At 36.9% G+C, this 22,427-nt stretch overlaps 1 protein-coding gene across 3 annotated transcripts; it reads right to left on the reverse strand.

Moving 5' to 3' along the window:
- Positions 1-4,852: 4,852 nt before the first annotated feature.
- LOC128804311 (NEDD4-binding protein 2-like 2) lies at positions 4,853-22,007 on the reverse strand. Of its 3 annotated transcripts, none has more exons than XM_053971975.1 (6): positions 21,937-22,007; positions 18,072-19,498; positions 10,839-10,963; positions 10,351-10,439; positions 9,926-10,002; positions 4,853-6,647 (listed from the first exon to the last, which is right to left on the reverse strand). In XM_053971975.1, the coding sequence occupies exons 2-6, from the start codon at positions 19,496-19,498 to the stop codon at positions 6,449-6,451; spliced, it is 1,917 nt and encodes a 638-aa protein (XP_053827950.1). In that variant the 5' UTR covers positions 21,937-22,007; the 3' UTR covers positions 4,853-6,448. The 3 variants fall into 3 exon arrangements, with proteins under 3 accessions (XP_053827950.1, XP_053827949.1, XP_053827948.1); XM_053971974.1 differs by having other exon boundaries at positions 21,763-21,999; XM_053971973.1 differs by lacking the exon at positions 21,937-22,007 and adding an exon at positions 20,619-20,635.
- Positions 22,008-22,427: the final 420 nt, after the last annotated feature.

A 22,427-nucleotide genomic window follows, 5' to 3' on the forward strand; every position in this document is an offset into this window, starting at 1 on the left:
GATAAAATGCACACTTTGTGGATGTTATTACACCTTTTTTAACAAATCTCCATACTTCGTCATGCTAGCATCCAAATTTTACTTACTATTTCTGCATACTACATTTTGATATTCACTAATTTCCTTTTTCAAATATCTTTCACCAAAGGGCTAGAGCTAGACAAAAGACATGATGAATTACCCCCTCAAAGACTTTTTACAAGACAGCCCTATATTATTCCTAGCGTGTTGGGGATGAATAGATGCAGAAATTTCAATTCTGCAATTTAGTGAGCATCAATAATAATTTGTCTTTGGACATAAAATAAAAAATTACTTTAGATAAGTACTAATATATGGTATTATTTTCTAGTTCTGGAAAAACAATACAGCTAACAAATGGACACTGAGGGAGAGAAAAGGGGAGCAACTAAAGGTGTTGTCAGGAACCTGTGAGCAATTCTGCCAACATGGCTATGAAACAACATAACCAGAATAAAGGGTACAGCCAGTTTTCCTGCTAGTTAAAGGCAGAAACTTAGCATCCACCTGAGAATAAGAACAGCATCACAGCCAGCATCCAACACCCTGAGGCCAGGCAGCACTTTCATTAGTGATTTAAAACTCTGCTCTGATAGGTAAGGGCTAACTCTTCTGATATCCTGGACACTGCTCTCACGCCATTACTTACAACAGCGTAACTTCTGTCAGAAAGGGCCTCTGGAGATCATATGGTCCAACCTCTGCTCAAAGCAGTATCATGACCTTATTGCTCAGTGCCTTGCCCATATAAATTTTGAATATTCAAAGGATGAGATTACACAAGCCACTATCCAATACAAGTTTCCCATGTTGCAACCTCCACCTGTTGCTTCTCATCTAAGAGGACCTACACCTAGGACCAAGAAAGGCACCTAAGAATTAATTATTAGAAACAAGAACTCAGTTTAGACTGCAGGAACAAAGCAGTAACAGAATGAAACACAATGCTCTGCCATCCACATACTGCATACAAAATTCAATTTATAATCCTATATAATTAATTTTTGCTGCACTGCCATAAGCAGTCTCCATAACGTGAAGAATAATGCTAAATATTCATTGAGTATTTAGCGCATGCAGCAAATGGCTGCAAAGAGCCACAAATGCAGCTCAGACATACAGACCTGACCAGGCAGACCATTCCATGTCTTGACTTTTATTGTCAAAGTCCCTGTAAAGCACTGTATCCATCTTAAAGGCTATCAGGAAAAATGCTAAATGGGGGAAAGTAATAAAGTCCATCCACTCCCAAGCCAGGTTCATGAGCCTACAGAAACTATTAATGGATAAGAGCAAGATGTGGGATAAGCTGTTCAGTGACTTCTCATAGACTATTATACCCTGTAATACAAGCTACCCAGACCTAGGACTAAAAAATAAAGAAAAAAAATATTAAAAGTATCATGAATAATGCAACAGCCACACAGGATTATGGGCCTATGACTAAGACTGATTTGTTCATGATACAATACATCCCTCAGAAATAAGGAAATGTTTACTCAGTAAGCTAAAGCAGCACTTCTTAGTCTGTTAGCAATTTAGAAAGAGGTTTAACAACGTGACCAACAGAATTCAGCCTTTTTAAAATGTGTAGTTTAGATTGGATTAACAAAACAAAACAAAAAAATTTACCATCATTAAACAGACTCCAAGTACAACTGATTATTTTTTTTTTTGTTTTTGTTTTTGTTTTTTTTTTTTTTGTTTTTTTGTTTTTAGTTTTCATGGATATATACTGGCTTGGCACATGATATTCTTACAAGAACACTATAAATCATTAAGGTACACATGACATGGTCAAGGACTGCCTGCCTACCAGAGAAATGATGTGGCAGCACTATCAGCTAAGAGGAAACTGCAAAGACCAATTCCAGACAAAATACTTCAATGCTTTTATTATCCTTGATCTAGAATTACACTGACAGTATACCTCAACCAAAAACCATCATCTGCAGCTTCTTCATTACTACAGTAATAAATTTAGACAAATTTGAGATGATCAGACCTTGACAAACTGTTATTTTTTTTTTCAAAATAAGACCAATTATGTTTTCACACATTTTTATGTGAACTCAAGCAGATTTGAAGCTAATTTCAACCAATTAGCCTATAAAAAGAAAAAAAAAAAACAAAACACAACAAATTTATTGACGTACAAGATTTTCACCTAGGATATTAATAGAGAGCTATATTCTCTGCTCTTGCTTTTCTTTCAAAAGGATGAGAACATTAAAATGAGACAAGCATCAATCTAGAAACACTGAAGGGAAATACTTCTACATCTGATCCCCATGAAACATATGATCACTTAAAATGAGGGCTTACTTTCAATTTCATTTCAACACTGTATTTTTAATGCTTTTTTACAGGGAATTGTAGTACATGTGTGTGTTCTTTTGAAGTCTCAACATATACCTAGTCACCTCATCTCCATGATGTACCAGCACTCAGCAAAACATTTCCTCCAGAAAATACAATTGCTAGGAGAAAGAAGCAGATAAAACTACATGTCACACATGAATGTAAGAATTCTTCTAATTCACTGAGAATGAAACTTGCTGTTCAGCTAAAAGAAGAAAATACCAACAGTCTAAATTACAACAGGAAAGATACACAAAACAATTAAATGTAAATGTTATGGGTCCTATCTCAGCTAGAGAAAGCCTTGTTTTCAGTGATCTATTAGCAGAGAAGCAACCATCTCTGCAAAAGTTTCAAGAGACAGACAAGAGATGAAATATTGGCTGCCTTCTTAAACACAAAAGGCTTAAAAAATTATGCATCATGGCAAACTAGATTAAAATTAACCTCAAGAGGGTATGGCTACAAGAACAGAAGACAGGATCCCTAACAGGAGATCATATAACATCACATCTTAAAAAATCAGCAGTGTTACACCAGATTGTCATGATTTATCCCCAGCTGTCACCTCAGCTCCACACAGCCCCTCACACAACTCTCTCCTGGTGGAATGAAGAAGAGGAACAGAAGGGTAAAAGTGAGAAAATTCATGGTTTGAGATAAAAGACAGTTTAACAGGTAAAGCAAGAGCTGCACATGCAAGCAAAACGAAACAAGGAATTCATTCACCACTTCCCACAGCCAGGCAGGTGTTCAGCCATCTCCCAGGAAAGCCAGGCTCCATCACATGGAACTGTTGCTTCAGAAGACAACCACCACCATTCCAAACCCCCTCACTCCTCCTTCCTCCAGCTATATACCGGGTGTGATGCCTAAGGTCTGGGATCTCCCTTTGGTCAGCTGGGGTCAGCTGTCCCAGCTTTGTCCCCTCCCAACTCTGTGAGAAGCAGAAAGGCCTTGATGCTGTGTAAGCACTGCTCAGCAGTAACAAAAACACCCGTGTTATCAATACTGTTTCCAGGGCAAATCTAAAACACAGTCCCAGACCAGCTATTCTGAAGACAACTAACTTTATGTCACCCAAAACCAGCGCAGGTTTTTTAGGGTTTGGTCTTGGAGTAGTAAGTTTTTTCTTATCTATACAAAATTAAAATAAGAAAACTAATCACCCAAAGAATGCTAATGAAAACTTTTGGTAATTCAGGATGTAAACCATAAATCAGGGAACAGCAGCTTAGATGAAGTAGTAAAACTAGAACCACTTTTCCCTATACTGCTGATGCTAAATGGTCTGCTATACTGATGCCTTGAGAATTAACCAATTTATGTATGTTCTACAAATTAATTTTAATTTAAATTTCATGCTTAGAAAAGTTAAGTCTCACATTTACTTACCAAACATTCCACTAGTTTCAAGTATGCAGGAGAAACTTAGGATTTTTATTTAAAATATTATGGCTCTATGCATTAAATTAAAAAAAAAACCCAACCTGACATTATTATTTCATGAAATATGATGAACTAGCAATTTATTTAAAAAGTGAACAATGGAAAACATTCTAGTTACATTATCACCATCAGCAGAAGTACTGTACAGAAAGTACAGACAGTAAGAATTTTCAGATCCCCTGTCTAGCCAAGCATCAAGTTCTTACATTTCTTGCACATTTTGAGCAAATAACTAATTTTCCTTGGTTTTAAGGGCATGAGAAATTCAGTACCTGTAGCATGTATTTCACATATTTTTTTACCTATAAATAGTATAGTGTAAAATCAACTTCTGAGATATATGTCTGTCCATGATCTGTGACTGTCATATCCTTATAAAATGTGATTATACCATGAAACAGAGAAGTGTTACACTGACAGTATTTCCAGGGCATTTTCACCTACCATGTCACTGTACTTACCTTAGAATATCACTGTACAGATGAAGCAATTTGCAAATGTTTGATACACAAATTGCAAAGCTTCCCTCTCCTAAGTGTCCTTTTCAAACTGCAGGGCAATTGATCAGCATGCTTTGCACAGCAAAAACACTCCCATGCACCATTAATTAAAAAGGCATCACAAGAAAAGCTGCACCATCTTAAAACAGTACAAATTAGTACATTTTCAAATAGATACTGCTAAACAGCCCCATTTCAATCTTCAATCATCAGCTCTTTTTTGCCCTGCCTTAGCACTGTGCGAATACTACATAAGCTTCAATAAATTTTATCATGTTATAGCTTACTGTAAAATAGAGTAAATTAGTCTAAAACCTTTTTATCTCCCCCACACTTGAACTGTGCTTTCATGTTTAAATATAAAAACTTTGGCATAATTGAAGTATTACTGAGCATTTACAATAATATCCATGATTCTTCTGAGACATGGAAAAGATAACAATGAAAAGTAAAATACAGTAAGATACTTGAGATGAATAACAGACAATGAAGGAAAATAATTAATATAGTTGGGGAGTCTCTTTTCTGCACATACACATAATTCAATATATTAACAATGCATTCGCTAGTGAGACATTTTAAATTCTGTTTCAAATAATTAAAACATAAATTTGCACAACAGGTGTAGAAAACCATGTAGGAAAGATACTTCATTATATACCTTGATTTTCAGCTCTCATGGTATTCAGACTTTATTGACAAAGTAATTTTTAGGGTCTATTCAAAAACTGTCTACAATTTAAAAAAATTATGCTGGCTTTGAAATTTTCAAAATTCTGATACTGTGCCACAAAATGAGTAGTAGATAACAATCTAAATTCTTTTAGTTACATACTCATGTTCTTGACAAGATTTTCCGGTCAACATTTCATCATTCAGTGTATAAAGAAGTCAAGAGTAGTAGTTAGGTTATTTCAGCTAGCAGGTTAGTAATAATGCTCATCTGTATAAAATCCTATGAGCCTGAAAATATAAACTGTTACACTGAACTACTTCAACAATACTGAACACAAATATATTTTATTAATACAGCAAGCTGTTAGAAAAAAGGCAAAGTGAACACTTACAAATTCATAATTTTTTTAAGAGAAAAAGAGCATTAAATTAGTCAGTCTCCATGCTGGCTCATTCTTTGTTATGTGCTAAACAGATTACCTTTGCTATGTCAAAATTGGGAATGCAAGATGGTTTTACAGAATTATATCCACTATTTAAATTGAATTGATTCATCTCAACTGTGGACTGGGAATTGACAGCCCAATTTTTTAAAACTTCATTTTGATCACAAATGAAAGAAACTGACTTAGAAAGACACAGCTCTGAAATTTCAGTGGTTTCAGTAGTTTAGTTTTAAAAAGTTTAATTTACGGCTTTTTTCAGTCAGCACGAAACAAGTTGGCAGTGTGCCAACATCATCATAGTTGATATAATACCAATGAGAATAAATAAAAAAATAATTCAGGTTGTGCTGTTTATGACTGGTAGATACTGTACTGGCAGGATGTTGCTTCACTGCCACATGAACTTCTGAGACCAAAATAAAAAGGAAAAAAACCCCAAAAACCAAGAAAACAACAACAAAAATTTAAACCTCTTAACTGAAATAAAAAAAAACACATGCCAAAATTTTGCCAGTTGGCAATATACGTCAAATAGAACTAAAGGACAACCCAGAACACAACTACTTTCAAAAAAATCTCCAGAAAGCTAAGAAGACTAAATAACTATCATTAAAATTGATTATTATGTAAATAAACTCATCTTCTTGAGCTTTACTTCTCTTTTAAAAGATCCTTAATATGACCCCTTCTTTAAAAAAAATTGCTCAACAGTTATCTGACATCACTGTCTTAAATTTCCAAATAAAGACTCTGCTATATGCCATACTATATTAAATATATTACTAAAATCCACGGTCTTACAACTTTAATAGTTTTTAAAAACCATTAAATGTACAATTTTATTTACATGCAAGTCCATTAAAAAGAACAACCTCCAGAAGAAAATGGGTCTTGAAAGAGGCCTATTTAAAACACAGGAAACCACTACTTTATTGGAGGTGATGATGTGTTTCAAAAGGGCAAATAACAGATTCTTATTAACTGACTGCAACTGTGTTACTGGCTACTGGAAATACTGAAAGAACTCCACGAGTCTGTATTGTCTCCCCACCTATGTCTTCTCTGCAGAGGTGGTCTTTGAGTGTTTTTGTGGGGAGGTACCACTGAATTCATGACAATAGGGATGGATATTTGATATTCGTATCGTTCCAACATCTGAGCAATCTTCTCACGAGTGACTCCATGCTTATTCCTCCTACAAAAATAAAAATTTCAATAAATTATCTGGTATATTTATAATTACATATAGTTATATGTAAGTAAATATATATATATATACACATAAAATTGCATGTTACAGTCGGTAAGAAAAAACCCTCTAAATTCTCAATTTTTTCTTCTTGCTTTTATTACACTGTATCTTCATTCTCAAGGTATTCAACTTGCATTAAGGTTTATTTTAACAATTCACAGCTGTATATATTGAGTAACAGTAAACAATACAGTTATTCTTCTTCATACACAAATGTGATATAATTCACTATAACTATGTATCTGAATTACCCTAGAAGGATTTTACTATTTATTAATCAGATTTTACACGGTATACTAGCTAAGGAGGAGAGATGAATAATAGCACAGACTACTCCTTATGAAAGAAACGTTCAAACTAGCATAAAATATGTAACTACACTGTTTCAAGACTTAATGACAGAGTATTTTCTCATCAAGAAATCTCTCTACAGAATAAGAAGCTACTTTAGCTCTGAACCAGAGCAACACACTCAAAACACTTCCATCTACTAGTTATAACTTGCACTTGCTGTAAATTCAGAAATGTAGTGAGACACATGTAAGGGAAAAGGTATCAAAAGTGCTGTCCTATTCTTGCAGTGCTCAGTGACCAGCTACTTTCAGGGAGAACTTGGTCTATTAAGAACCTGAGCACAATACATTAGAGTATATATATATAATCTCCTCAGTATTTATGGAATAGGACCTTAAAATCCGTGTTAGCAGAGAATTTCAGTCTCTGTCAGAAGAAAACCACAAGCCTCATGCACAAACTGAATGTCAGAGAATTGACAGAACTGTAACAGAAATGAATCTAAAAGAAGATACATAAAACAGAAACAAAAGGTTTTGATAGCATAAACAAGCATTTATCATAACCCAATAGCTCTTATTGCCAAGAAACCTTGTCCAAGCTAAAATATGTCCACAACAAACCAACAGGGAATATATTTCTGCATCTGTGTGCTTTCTGCCAGGGACAGAAGAGGTATGGGCCTTAAAAACTTGATCAGTTATACAGAGGAGAAATCAACAGTGGGAACAAACAGGCTACACTGGAAAGACAATATTCCATACAGAAATATTTTAAGAAGACTGATTTCCTCACCATCCAGTCCCCTCAGGACTTTATTACAACAAAGAAGTATCAAGTTGACAAAGGCTTAAAGCACACTGCAGGTAGCACACTAGTTTCACATTCAGAATGGAAGTAGAACTGGTGATGTCAGAACTATTCAAAATTGGCTTCTTAAAGGTGTATTTTATCAGCTTTCTTTCTGTGAAGAAAATGCTTAAGCAGAGCATTTCCCTCACAGACACTCTTCCCTGAGGCAACACCAGAAGCTGGAGTGATCATCGCATGTGGGTCGTTGTTTACATCTTTTTAATTTCTACATTGTGCTAAAGCAGCCCAGGAGCAGCTGCATGCTGAACTAATGTTGAACTTGGTGAGTCTTAGCAGTTTTGATTTTATTCACAAATACGAACAAGGTTAATGATAGAGAAAAAAGTCGGCCCTCTAGAAATACGTGGATTTTAAAAAGCATTTGACATTTGTGACAGACAAAAAATGAGAAGAGCAAGTCTAGGTCTTTTAATGCAAAATGTTGGAAGCAGAAAGTTATTCAATGTTGTCCTATCAATATTCAATATTTTACTAACTTAGTACTCCTAGAAAAATATTACAGCTCAATTGCACTGGCCATCAAGTGCACACACATCCACGATTGAATGGACTTGTGCATAGTCACTTCATAAAAGAGGAAGTACTGTAGTACTTTTCCTTGCAGAATAAGGCAGGATAATAAAATCAGCAGCAGCAAAATTGCATCAAGCATAGAAATTGATTTAAAAAAGGAAATATATTTGCTGTATAGTGTCATTTAATACTGGTATCTCCTCTTCAGGCATGTCTTCACTCATTCTTTGGCAGCTTGGCTATATTGAGAGCTCATAAAGTCATCTATCTCAACCAAAGCAGACATACCAGCAAAAGCTCCTAACAGATAGGACAAGGAAGACTATTTTGCATGGAGGAACACAGAACCTATTGATAAAAGCAAAGTCCTGCCACTATTAAATGCTTCCATACTACCCTTCACCACTGCACCCTCAGCAAGCTTGCTGATGAAACAAAACTGAGGAGCCCTCTCCCAAAGTAACTAAATAAGAAAATGAAAACTAACATCACCACCTTTCTTAAACTCCCAAAAAAGAAAGTTTCCAGGCAATGGGCTTCTGTTTAAATATTTAAAGCAACCAGAACTGCTAAAATATTTCTGGGAATCTTCTAAAAACTGGTAACAGCACAGTTCAAGGGTTTTGCTCTGGGAAAGATAACAACTTTACTCCTCCAATTAATAATTGAACAGTAAAACTCAACAGTAACTACACAACAGTTTATCCTGTTGCTTGTTAAGATCATCTGGAAACATAAATTTTCCTGGAAAATTAGTCTGGTTTGTGTAATGGAAATCTTAAGTGCCTGATTACTAAGATTCCTAACTTGGCTGTGCTGCATGCCAAACTAGGAAAACTTACTATCATTCTATAGAGAGATAACTTCAACTCTAGAAACAAGTGAGTGGTAGCTTACGAGCAGAAGGTGAAAACTTCAGAACACTTATAAACCAAATAAAGTCCAAGTCAGTAATGCAAGCATTATGCATATATATAAATACACATATTTCGTGCACTGTAGGGGTTACTTTACAAAGCTGAAACAATTAGAGGCAAAGTCAGCTGGATGTATATAAAACAAAAATCAGTGAGAGAACTCTGTCATCAACTGTGAAAATATTACACTACTTTTCAAAAGAAATATCCTTGAGCTTGTTTGGTAACTCATAGATTCCTAAAGCAGATATATCTGAGACAAAAAGGACATTAACCAGGAAGAATAAGCAGCTTCCCAAGCACTCTCAGAACCCAGAAGTTCAATGACCCATGTTCAGCAGTACTCTAAGTCACATCTACACATGTCCAATAAAATTTTAATATTGACATTTTGTGTCAACAAGATGGAGCTGGTCTACTTGTTTATCCATTAAACTTCCATGTAAAGGTATACCTCAAAATGCCTATTTAAATAAAATATATTTCATACTACTAATAAAGAACTTGAGAAAATATTTTGAATAAAATATAACTTACTGCATATATATTTATGCATTCATATTTATCTGCCTATCTATTTCTATATATAATAAAATACCATGATTTCTGTAAGAGAAACCTTACTTTTCTAGTTCTTCAGGATCAAACTTCCACCAAGTATCTGGCTCATGGAATTCCACTCTGTATCCTTTTTCTAGAGCCTGCAGCAAGCAAAGAAATATGTGTGATGTGTACCATGATCACATAAAACATAAGAAAAAAAATAAAAGACAAGTATAATAAACAGATGCAGCAGCATACTCTGCTGTGGTACTATGCTGAATTTTACTTACACCTAGCCTGTCTTAGCTTTTGTTAAGCAAATTTTTGCTAAGCAAATTAAATCAAGTCAATTCTTGAACTGATCTAAACCATTGCCACACCAATTACTAATCATTATCAATAAGCAATCTCTCTCTTTAAAAACTTGAGTAAAAATGTTTCTGGACAAAATGTATCAACTTATCCCTTATTATTGTTACAGGTGACAATCATGCAACAAAACCTACCACTTCCACATAAGGCTTCATTTCCCAGGCTTGAGTATTAGTGTTGTCTATTATAACTGGAGATTTTCCCTGCTCCATTGCTTGCTTTGCTGAAATGAAAAATTGTGCAAGTTAATAAACCACATCTAACTCAAACAAAACAAAAAAACTGGCCCAGATGTTCTTTCACTAATCTACTCTGACTGAAGCACTCTGTTCTGAGAGAAAGAATAAAAGGTACAGGCAGGAATGAAAACAAGTAGAAACAAGAACCTGATGCCCAAAGAAACAAGGTTATCTATTTTTAACTCTGAAACTAGAAGTTCAAAATTTAATGTACATATATACATGAATTAAAGTAATAAAACATTTTAAATACTTCTATATATGCTTTCCTAAAATATATATACTCCTTTTCATATAGACTCTTAATACTCATATATGTTATGCAACACTTCTATTTCCTCTATGTAACACAGCTTAATAGGATGCCTTTAATTCATTCCAACCTCTCTTCCGGTTCCACTCATGGGCATCACCAAGCTGAGCAGCATTATAGGTGTATCCATACTGCTGACGAAAATAATCATCGGTGCTGAGCACAATGCCATCACAACTCTGACCAAGCAGGACACTGTTCAAGGAAAACACAAAAACATTCACTTTTAATTTTTAGATAAACAAACATGAAAAAAAAAATAAAATAAATTGAACTGTGACCTATTTCTGAACTACTTGCAAACTTCAGACAGATTTATAAAAAGCACACCCATATATATTAGCAATAATTCTAATCCAAGTCAAAGCAATATTTCCTCTCTACTATTTCTGTATTTGTTGTTTCTTCTCCACTCCCAAGAGATGTTTGCATACATCTAATTTTACAGACATACTACAGTAAGTACTTCATAATAATTCAATGTATTTGCTAACATTTTCTATCTCAATCCTCACTTGCAAATACGCCTAGAAAACAATCTGATAATGAGAACTCTCCATTCTGCCAAAAGCAAACTTTGTTTATGAAAGTCCTTGGAAATTGGTGTTTTAATGAAAACCTTATATAACTGAGACAATAGTACAGTTCTGTTTAAAGTCCAGCCTACAGAATAGGTGTAGATTGGACTTTAAGCCTCCTTGTCTCTTTTTAATTCTATGGCATATCTAAATCTGAAAACAGAAAACAGCCAGTTGGCGCCACAGAGCATGTAGAGCCCACTGCAACACTCAGGTATCAGCGGAAATTTAGGCAACTATTCCAGCTCAGAAATAGGCAACATACCCACAGGCTACAAAAGCCAAACTGCACTAGCAGGATGTGGGACTGCACTACTGCTGAGGTGACAGGATCCCTGAATTGGCCAGATCCCAAATAACTTAGGGAAACAAAGATATGCTAGTTCTAAGTTACCAAGCTTTCCCATATATATCTGCAGGAAGAGCCACTTAAATGTAATTCCTACACAAGGAATTTGCTATGTTTTGCCACCTGGCCCATTATGATTGCTTCAGGACAAACAGCAAAGCTATTTGAGAAAGCAGAGCATGATACACCTAAAGTTCAGCTACTTTATTTGAACACTGATAATATATAAATAACTGGATTTGTTACAGCCTAGATATTTCAATAGGGTGTGTATTACACTGCTTTAGAAGAGTGCAGAAGAATTAACCATCTATTTTTGTTCTAAATAGGTTAAATGGCTCCAGTAAATGATACACCACACACAGCAGCAATTATTTATCCCTCTTCTTCTCTTGTATAAAATATGTAACAAATTTGTACTTATTAAATTATTTGGCTGTGATTTCACACATGGCTCAATTCTCTTATTTACAGTATGCTACATCTGCCAATTAATAATGCAAGAAAAACTGGATTCATCTTCCACACTCACTCTTTGTGTGCTGAATGTATATACACATATCCTAAAGAACCATTTGCCTTAATAAAAAAAGATAGCAAATAATATTTGGGATTCTTCTATTGGCTGAGTAGATGGACACACCACTACAGCTGGTAGTGTGGGGCCAGAGCATCAGGTTTCTATAGGAATATATGAACTGACAAATCAGCACTAATGAGACACTATTTTCATTTTTATTTCTAAGAACTGACTCTATTTGCTCATGTTCTGGAGAATAACTCTCTTAATTGAATTCTTTTGTTGTATCTTCCAAACATCATTAGTAGCAATAAAGAAATACTGTGACAAGGGTTCAGAAATCTTGCAAATCCATCAACAAAGCATATTCTTGAAACTGTTTGTTAGTGTTCCTTGAAGTTCAGTATACACCACAATTACTAATGAACCAATATAACTGAAATAACAGATTTAATATAGTAAACTGTATTTGCAATAATCCTAAACCCACAGAATTTGATAAGGCAAAGTAGCTACCAAAGAGGCCAGAGTAACAGAGCCCTTACCCCATACACAACACACAAGCTATCACTACGTCATGAGTTAATGAACTCAAACTTCAAAAACTACAGTAATGACTGGAACCTCTTTTTAAATTGTGAAATTAAATTGTAAAACATAACATTTTAAAAGCCTGACAATTACCTCGTCAAGAATTCCTTGCATTTTTGCAAAACCAAAAACAAAATTCAAAGCAGAAAACTTTTTGTTGACATCATATGGAATAGTTCATTTACCTCTAACACATGTTTGGAAATAAATTTATCCCAAGCCCATGAACTAGAGAAAAGAAAGAGCAAGAAGCCTATCCATGGAAAGAAACATCATTACTATCTAAACCCACAGAAATGATATTCCACTTTTAAGAGATGAAAAAAGAAAAAAAATAAATGTATTTCTAATGAGAGGCAAATTCCAGGTTAGTCAATATACGCACATGCTTGCAATGAGTAGCATTTTTTCCAACTGCTTAATACATCTTTTTCACCCTAAACCTACCCTCCAAGCAACCACCACCTTTGAACAGAGTAGGACACTGAAATTAAAGCAGCTCACCTACTTTTTCCAGAAATGCTACCTGATCTAATAGAAGCTATTATCCTGACATACAAAAATCTCATGTTGAAACCAAAATATTAACTACTCAGTGAACCAATACCCATTTTTTCCAATGTATGTGTGCATGCATGCACACACACAAATCCTTTTAAAACAGTCCCTAAATATGTATCCTGGTTAGCCTACTCAAATTATAATAAAAAAAATAATTCAGAATCTAATAATTCACCTATTTAAAATAGCTACCATATTGTGGATGAAGAAAAAAGTAGGCAATAGCTAAATATAGTTTAAAAATATGCAGCATTACTGAGCTGTGTAAACACTCCTCTAAAAGCACTGTTTATAATACTGCTTAAATAAATACATAATTAGAAACAACAGCACACCACTGCTTCTACATCCAGCTATAGAAAGACAACTATCTTTATGTAATTACTGGATTTAACTAAAAATGGACTTCTTAAATGACACCAACACATGCTCTTCCAATTTCATTAAGCTGTCCTTTATTCAAATTAATGCTTATGTATTTATGGAGAAAAGGCAAATCGCAACTGCTGCCAACTTCAGTAGCAAAATACATTAAAAATACAAGTCTCTTTTACCAGGACTGTAAGATCAAATTATCATCTACTTCTAATTGTAGCAGATTTTGGTTATTAGGGTAAAGCTGTCACTGCTGGGTATCTGTCTGGCCAAACCGCTTTCAAACATTTTTAACTAAATGCTCAATCTCTTCCAAAACCAAGGAAAAAGGGAAGCATTTGTATAGTAATTTGTTATTCCAAGCTTTTCTCTGAGAAGCTTTGGATTGAGGAAGTGAAATCTGACAAAGTACATGTGTTTGTCTGCCATGCAAAAACTTTTTGTAAATCTGTCCAAGGTATACAACTTTAAAATGTCATGTGCACAACAAACAGTAGTGAAAAGAACTCATGATTCTCACAGCAAACCCAATCCTGAACAGAGCAATCTGGCAGTGGCAGGAAGCTGATTCAGGAACAATACTGCATTTTAAGAACACATTTCTCCCAATGCACAAATGGCAACAGAAGGAACAAAATTGGCCTAAAGTAGGAGGACACGGGAAGCATCGTGGTATAAACACTGGAACAAGCAACTTGATACTGACAGTAAAGCTAGGAAACAGGGCAAAGGCAGAGTGAATCAGAGGAAAGACATTGGTATAATGAAATTGGGAGGGAGATAATACCACTGACTGAAACAGGGAGAAAATGAATCTGGGAAGAAACAGGATAGAGCAGGAACTGAAGAAATCAGCTTAGTATTTAGAAGCAGATATGGAGTTAGTGAGCACAGACCAAAAGCCACGATTGGATAGGAACAGGAAAACAAAAATTGAAATGGATGGTTAAGAAACAGATTTCATATGAGCCTCAGCAGCTAGGATTGTCTAAGTCAGGTGGACACAGGAAATAAATCCATGAGATGAGGGGAGCTCCCCAATGAGCCAGAAATGGCTGACCTTATGCTCATATTTAAGGCAAGTAAAGACAAAGACCCAAAGAACTAATGGCTGCTCAACCTCACCTAAGCTCTGTCCTGGTAACAATGGAGTGCATCCTTGGAATCTATTTCCAAATATGTTAAGGAAATTAAGATAACCAGGAAAAGCCAGTGTGGGGTTTGCAACAGACAAACCATTCTTTACTGACCGGAATGCACTCTGATGAAACAAGTGCATTTGTCAATGAGGACCGAGTGATGAATGCAGCACACTCAGAATTACCAAATCTTCCAACCTCATCTCCCAGCCAGTAACGAGCAGAGAACAACAAAGAACATAGCAAGATCACTTTTTCAGTATCTTCACCATAAACCTGGACAATGAGGCAGAGAACTTACAGATGACACCAAATTAGCAGTGATGCTCAACACTGAGCTGAACAGTGAGGCTTCTATCCAGAAGGCCACAGAGAAAACTGAGAACTGGGCTAAGCAAAACCCCAGCAAGCTCAACAGAGAAAGAGTGAAGTTCTACAATGGATGAAACCTAAGCCTCAGCACAGGCAGGAAAGTGAGTGGTTGAGCAGCTCTGTTGAAAAGAGTCTGAGGATTACATGTGGACATTACATGATGTCTGTGGACATCAGATGAAATGAGTGATGGTGTACTCTCATCGAAGGCAGGGCAAATCACAACCTGGCCTTTAGCAGAGGAAGCGTGGCCAGGAGATCACCTGAGAAGGTATCACCCACACTTTACCTGGCTCTTGTGTGGTCAATTCTGAAATACTGTATCCAGTGTGGGACTTCCCAGTTCAAGAGACATGCTGAAAAACATGGGAGGGCTGAACAGATGGCTACCAAGATGGCTATAGGCATACAACCTACAAGGAGAGGTTAACAGCAGCTGGGCTTGTTTAGTCTGGCAGTGGACACAGTAAAAGGTCTGATGTCAACCTATTACAGTTAATAAACCTCTCCCTTATCAGTAGGGAATCTGCAAAGAAGAGCCATATTCTACCATGTAACAACACCTTATTACAAAGGACATGCAAATTATGGCTTGGGAACTTCAGTTTGGAGATCAGGAACAACTTCCTTACTTAGGTGATTTGTACTGCACTAGAGGTGTTTGGTGAGACCACAAAAATCTCTGTGGTGTTTTTAAGCTCAGGACTGACAATGATATACCTGACCTGATCCAGTGATGGTGACAGACCTTCTCCAAGCAGAACAATGAACTAGTTCACATCCACTACTCTCTTCCAAAAATGTGCTCGTAATTCCAACTGCTTGGTTGGAATGGAAGAGTCAAAACCAAAAACAAACTTCAGTGGGAGACTCGAGACAGACACAAGTCAAGTTTGTGAGCAGGAAGAAAAGTGTCTGTACTTAAAAACCCATACTCAGCACAAAACACAAACAGAAATTTGATATTCCAAGGTCTTGTTACTGGCTCTGCTGTCATTTCCCACTTGGGAAACTCCCTTGCAAGATACACCTCATTCCCCTCTAGTGCTGATCCACATAGACAATGTCAGTTTTCTGCTTTTCCTTCAGTTATTTTGCTGGCAAAATGGTAAAGGTTTGTCTGCAGCTGCCAAAAATGCAAATATCTGCAAAGATACCTGTGGGTACTAATATGGCATCAGATATAACATCATTGCTGTCCTAGGCTACACTGCAGAATTCTATGATGTTAAACAGAAAAAACATGTTCAAAAGATGTTTATTAGGACTTAACTACTAATAAAGTTATCTTCCTCATCGGCACCCATTAATTCTGGGAATTTTTTTTCCCCAAGACCCATGATTTCATGGGAATTAACAACTGCAACCAAGCATTAAACATATGAAACTGCATGTAATTGAATACACTGAAAAACAAGCCCCAAGCTGTTCAAATTCTGCACTCACTTTTGGTAACTATTCTTAACTTTGATCTCATAGTGCCCACTTTCCCATCTGCTAAACAAAATTAGTAACTGATCTCACTAATGAGAGATGAAAAAAAAACACCACAAATATGTGTTCTTATAAACCTGAAGATATTCAGAATTTTTCAGATGATATGAGTCATATTTGGAGAAAGATATAGAGACAATTTAGCACACCAAACATGGAAAACAAATATATTTCGTATCTTCATATTAAGTATTATCCAATCACTAAACTGAATGAGGCAGCATTTTCTCCACAGTGTTATTTTTAAAATGTTTTTTGTTAACTTCACATATTAAAGGAATTACTGTAGTAATACCAAATGGGGACATGCAGCTTCAAAATATAGCAAAATAAAGCTTGCAAAATATAGCAATCAGTTACTTAAAAAAATTTTATCAAAAACTACTGAAACATGTAAGAAAAATACCTATTAGAGATTTCTAGCTGTAATATGGAGATTACTGTCTCTTAAATAACAGGAAAAAATCCACAGACTCCACACATACAACATATGATAACTATGGAAGACACCCTATCTGTGATGTAGTTTCTGGATGAAACTCAATCAGTAAGTACAGATTCAGCTACTTTTTTTTACATACACAAGAGAAACTTACTTTCACTTAATACAGTGCTCTGTCCACTTTTTGTGCTTTTTAAAATAAAAAATAATAAAAATGTGCTTTTTAAAATAAACTCAAAAGGAAAATTCCAAGTTGGAGGTATTATGTGCTTTTAACCTTGTCAGACTTCAACAAGTATATTTGGAAGAAAAAATAATGCTTTTATTCTGTGTTGTTCACAAATAAGGAAGACCAACTGACAGACCATACTATGAAAAAAGGGAATGAGATAATGCTCAGTTTCTTCAATATACCAAAACCAAGTATTTTCACATTAGCAGCATTCTTCTAATGGCCTTTGAAAATTTTTGCATGGGCATGAAAAAGGACTCCTGGTTCAGTGAAACTGACATTGTTATATTAGATGGGAATTTTTTTTTTTAATTAGGAAATTTAAGAATTAAAAAAAGGCAGCAGACTACCACATACTAGTATGAAAATTTCAGAATAAAGACTATAAAATTTAATAGATGCTCAACATTTTAAATTTAATAGAGGAGCTCCTGTACATCAAAACTCTCAGGGAGATAAAACCACCAAGTAAGTATTTTTAATATTTACTGTCACTTGCACTATTTAAATACAAACGACAGCTTTAAACTACTGCATTTTAAGAGTCTAATTTACAAACTAAAAAGTTTTCTTGGTGCTTACAGATATATTTAAATTCTTTAAAAAAAATTCACTTGAATGAACTTCTCAAGCTTTAAGTCTTCACTTACCGAGAAAGTGTTGATTTCCCTGAACCTGGTAGGCCTCTTAAGATTACAAGTAATTTCTGTGAACTGAATTTTTCTTCAGATAATTGCAATGAAGAAAAGTTGTGCATTCCTTCTGTACTGTCAGCTTTTGGATAGCTCCAACACTCTTCTCTGGTTTCACAGAAACCATTATTTTGGGGTCCATTCTGATCATTGTTCCCATTCCTGAAGACCTGAGTAGTATGGATGTCAGTATGACCAGAATAGTGAGTATTTTGATCAAGCAATGGACCATGACTGTTGATATCAGTATTTTCACGGTAACTTTCATAAGGAAGTCCCCTGTTCTGAGAAGGGGGAACATTTGGGATTCGTGGTGGGAGATCAAATATCTGAAAATGGGATTGATGGTTAAATCTAGGAGGAAAAGGTCCCTGAGGTTTTTTGAAAGATGCTCTAGTCTGCCAAGCAGGTCTGAATTCAGGCACTGAGCAGTTCCAAGTATCTATTTGGCCATTAAAGGTATTTTCAGTTTTCCAGCCACCTGTTTCCACAACTAACTGCTGCTCATTGTTTGTTTTCTGACTGTTGTGTTCCCCCAAAGAACACTGTCCATTCTCGTAAAATAGGTGTGGACTGCCAAAAAGTACAGGCTGAGAATTCTCTTGTGAGCCCTGACTAGAGTTAAATGGAGAGTGCTGTTCCTCAGAAATTTCAGTTTCTTTTTCCTGAACATTAGTATCTAAATTTTCATTCTCCAGCTGGTGAATTTCTTTATAGAACTGATCCAGTTGATCATCTATTTCTGGTACAGTGGCAGAAACAGCCTGCATCTTCTTCGCCTCCTTTCTTTTACATCTGTTTTCATGTAATTCATTTTCATCTCCTCCAGTGTTCCTACATTCATTGCAATTGCCAGATTTGTCCTGCTTGTTACTTTTGGCAGGCTTGTAAATTGGTCCTATAAAATCTTTACTTGTAAAAAAGTCTTCATCTGATTGATTTCTATTTACTGAGAATGATGCACTGCTTTTTTCAACATTATCTTCACCAGCATTATTTGTAATAAAAAGGTCCTTCTCATCTTCAACTTTAGAGTCATTCATTGATGTAAATGGAGGATTTATATTCTGCAGAGTTTCTAAATCAATTGGCTGACTAAGCACTGGTTTATTGTCAGGGAGAACTTCACTCAAGGATCCCAAGACACCAGTAGGCATTTTCTCTTGCTTCTGCATGTCACATTGTCCTTGGTTATCTAAGGCACATGTAGGTATCCAACCATTTGAATTCCTCTCAACATCCACTTTCTTCTGAGTATCTTTGTTATCATCACCAGGGAGTTTCTCAGAAGCCCCTTCTGTTGACTTCATTCTTTTAAAATATGGCTCAATTTCAATATCGTCCTGACACTCCAAGAGCCTTACTGTATTTTCAGCATGAAGCATCTTAGAAAAAAGAATGAATATATCATCAGCATGCACATTTTTAAAGTAAAGTATAAAAAAGCTGAAGATACTCAGGCCCATGACATCATACTCTCCATGGTCACAACTGGAATGCACTCACCCAGAAGAAAAACAGATATCACCTACCACAAGTATGGTTTAAACTAGACTGCTACATTACTTATTGCTCATCTTTAGTAAAAAATTATGTTAGTGCTGTATCAGTCGAGCAGTCTCATTTTCTGATATCCCTTAATTTACAAATCATGCTTTTAAAATGCGACTATTTGAAAAATTAATTACATCAACAATCTGACTGATATTACTACTGTTCTCTACTAGCTGTTATTCTGCCAAGTGTTTGAAATCTCTTTTAAAGATAAGCATATGCCAATTTCCAATGCACAAACTGATGCCTGACATCACTATTAATATGACCAACAAAAATGCAAATACTTCAACCATGAGGGCTATTTTCTGTGACATGAACCAAACTCAACTTACTCATTTAACACCAATCAAAGAGGTGCTGGGTGGCATTCATAATTTAGAACTAGTCAAGTAAGACTTAAAATCAAAGCTGCAATCTGTTATTATGGTTTTGGAAGTACTAAAGACCTTTGTTAGGAACCAAGATCACTTGCTTGCATGTCTTCTAAAATTAAACACAAACAAAAAAATCCCTGTCCCAAAGACACTGCATTCTAAGAACTAAACCACTAAGTTCTAGACAGGTTCAGAGACAAACTATTACAAAGCAAGATGGCACTAACCACTATGACATGCCATCTATTAGTCTGAATTTCTTGGATTTTGAAGTCTACAGAGTATGCAATAAAGAGCAAACTCTTCCCCTCCAAATAAATGCAGTTTCAAACACAAAAGAACATAATTTTCCTACTGGAAGGTTTATTCTACTGTTTTCTGAAACATTTAGACATTCCATGACTAAGTATTACCAAGTGTCACATGTCGTTCATCCTGGACAAGAAAAATTTTTTCTTTATCTGAAAAGGATCTGTAGGTAGTATTATGGGAAGATTTGTAAGTAACCATTATCCAACATGGTCACTCGCAAAACTGAGAAGAAAAGGTGTACTCTAGGCACTTTCTCACCTACCATCCAAAGGAAGAGAAACATGCCATTCTCAATATCAAACTGGCTAAACCAAGATGTTACAGTCCACACTTGACTTTAGTACCTGGAAGAAAGCATTACTGGGGGAGAAATATGGCCATGCAAGTGTCTCTCTTCCTCAGAACGGATACCATGTTCTCTCCTCAAGATTTATGTGTTGTATGCATACCTCCAGCTTCTTTGCTCTTCATTTTTGTGCATTAGAAAGCAAGTATGACATTACTACTAATCACTGACTAATCAAAGACTAATCATTGAGTCTATCCCTGTCTACTTCCTCTGCCTCCACTCAAAAACAGTACTGGGGTACAAAAAGTTACTTTATTAGCTTCTATGTCCTCATCTTCTCAGATGGTGTTTAAGCAGACCCCATTTCCTGATGTGGAATTAAAACAGCAAACATGCGAACACTTGCTGCATGACAACACCTCCACTGACAAAAAATGCTGCTCTGTGACTGTCCCACATAGGAATATCCTTTCTTGCTAATCTCTGACACACTTTCCCTCACTAACCTTGGAAAGAGTGAAGTTGCATGCAAAAGCGTATCTGCCTGCGTCCTTGGCGAGGACAGAGCAAGTACGTTCAAGGAAAATGCAGTCTCTCTGACACTCTCACCTCTTGAATGGGGCAAGTTCAGGTCTATATAATTCCTATAAAGAACTGGCTGTAAGCATTGAACCTAAGCCAGCACACAGGGATGCCAGACTTATATACCACTTTAACTGACCTGTGAAACATCCAGAAGATTCAATCAACTAACTAACTCAAGGCCTTGAACTCCACCTGTATAATACCTTTCCCAAACGGAAAAATAAGGCCTATTTGGCAGAACCTGCAGACAGGGGAACTGGCTGGCTTTCCTTGCACGGCGGGTACGGCGGTCAAGAGGCGAACAGCCCAGCGCCCCTCACACGGCACAGGACACACGGGGGAGCCGGGGGAAGCAGGCGCTGCTCCCACACCGGGCCGGCAGCGGCGTGTCCGAGGCGAAGGCGCAGCCGCCGGCCTCACGGCTTGGGGAGGTGTATCAGCCGCCCGGTCCCTCCTTTCCCCACGGTGCAAAGCCCACTCCTCTCCCACACACACAAACACTTCCCTCAGCGCGGCGCCCACGTCAAACAACCTCAGCAGCCGCCGGCTCCTATGCGTTGACACCGCCATCCCCACGCTGCCCCTTCCCCGCCTGGTGGTGGCAGAGGCTGGTGGTAGCAGCGCTGGTGGCGGAGGAGAAGCGGCTTCCCTTCGCGGCCCGGCCGAGCAGCAGCCCCCGCAGCCACACGCGGGGGAGGACACGAACCTCAAGGCAGCGGCCCCCGGCTGCGGGAGGGGCAGCGCCTCCGACCCCCCATTCTCAAAATGGCGCCGCCTCCCGCTGCCCCCTCCCCCCGCGCGTGGCGCCGTGAGGGGCGGAGCCTTCCCCCCCACGCCGCGCGCTCTGCCTGGCGGGAGGAGCCCGGTGCCAGCGTTGGGGGTGGGATTTATCCCGGTTTACCTGCGCGCGGGGCTGGATCCCCTGTGTGTCCGAGCGTTTGCTTTCGGTGTCATTCTGCTCTTTGTCACGGAACATGAACAGAGTTCCGGTGAGGATTGTCCCTAGTGTAAAACCCGCCCAAGTTTCTTAGACGTATGTTGTACTTAACGTGGGTTTGCAACTTTCCCTCCTGCATGTATAAAGTAAGATTTTAATATGATGTAACTACTTTTTTTTTTTCCCCTAAATCTTGTGATACTTTGCAAGCCAAACCACATTTTTTCCTAAAAAACCCCTCAGTCTTGTAATTCCCCAAA

This window comes from Vidua macroura, chromosome 2 (genome assembly GCF_024509145.1).
Source record: "Vidua macroura isolate BioBank_ID:100142 chromosome 2, ASM2450914v1, whole genome shotgun sequence".
NCBI classification, from domain to species: Eukaryota; Metazoa; Chordata; class Aves; order Passeriformes; family Viduidae; genus Vidua; species Vidua macroura.

Bases quoted from the DNA above. Each gene is read 5' to 3' on its own strand.
- LOC128804311 (XM_053971973.1), bottom strand. The intron at 10,003-10,350 runs GTAGGTTTTGTT...TGCTTGCTGCAG, and splicing joins TGAAGCCTTATGTGGAAGTG to GCTCTAGAAAAAGGATACAG. The intron at 6,648-9,925 runs GTAAGGTTTCTC...TTATTTTTGTAG, and splicing joins GATCCTGAAGAACTAGAAAA to GAGGAATAAGCATGGAGTCA.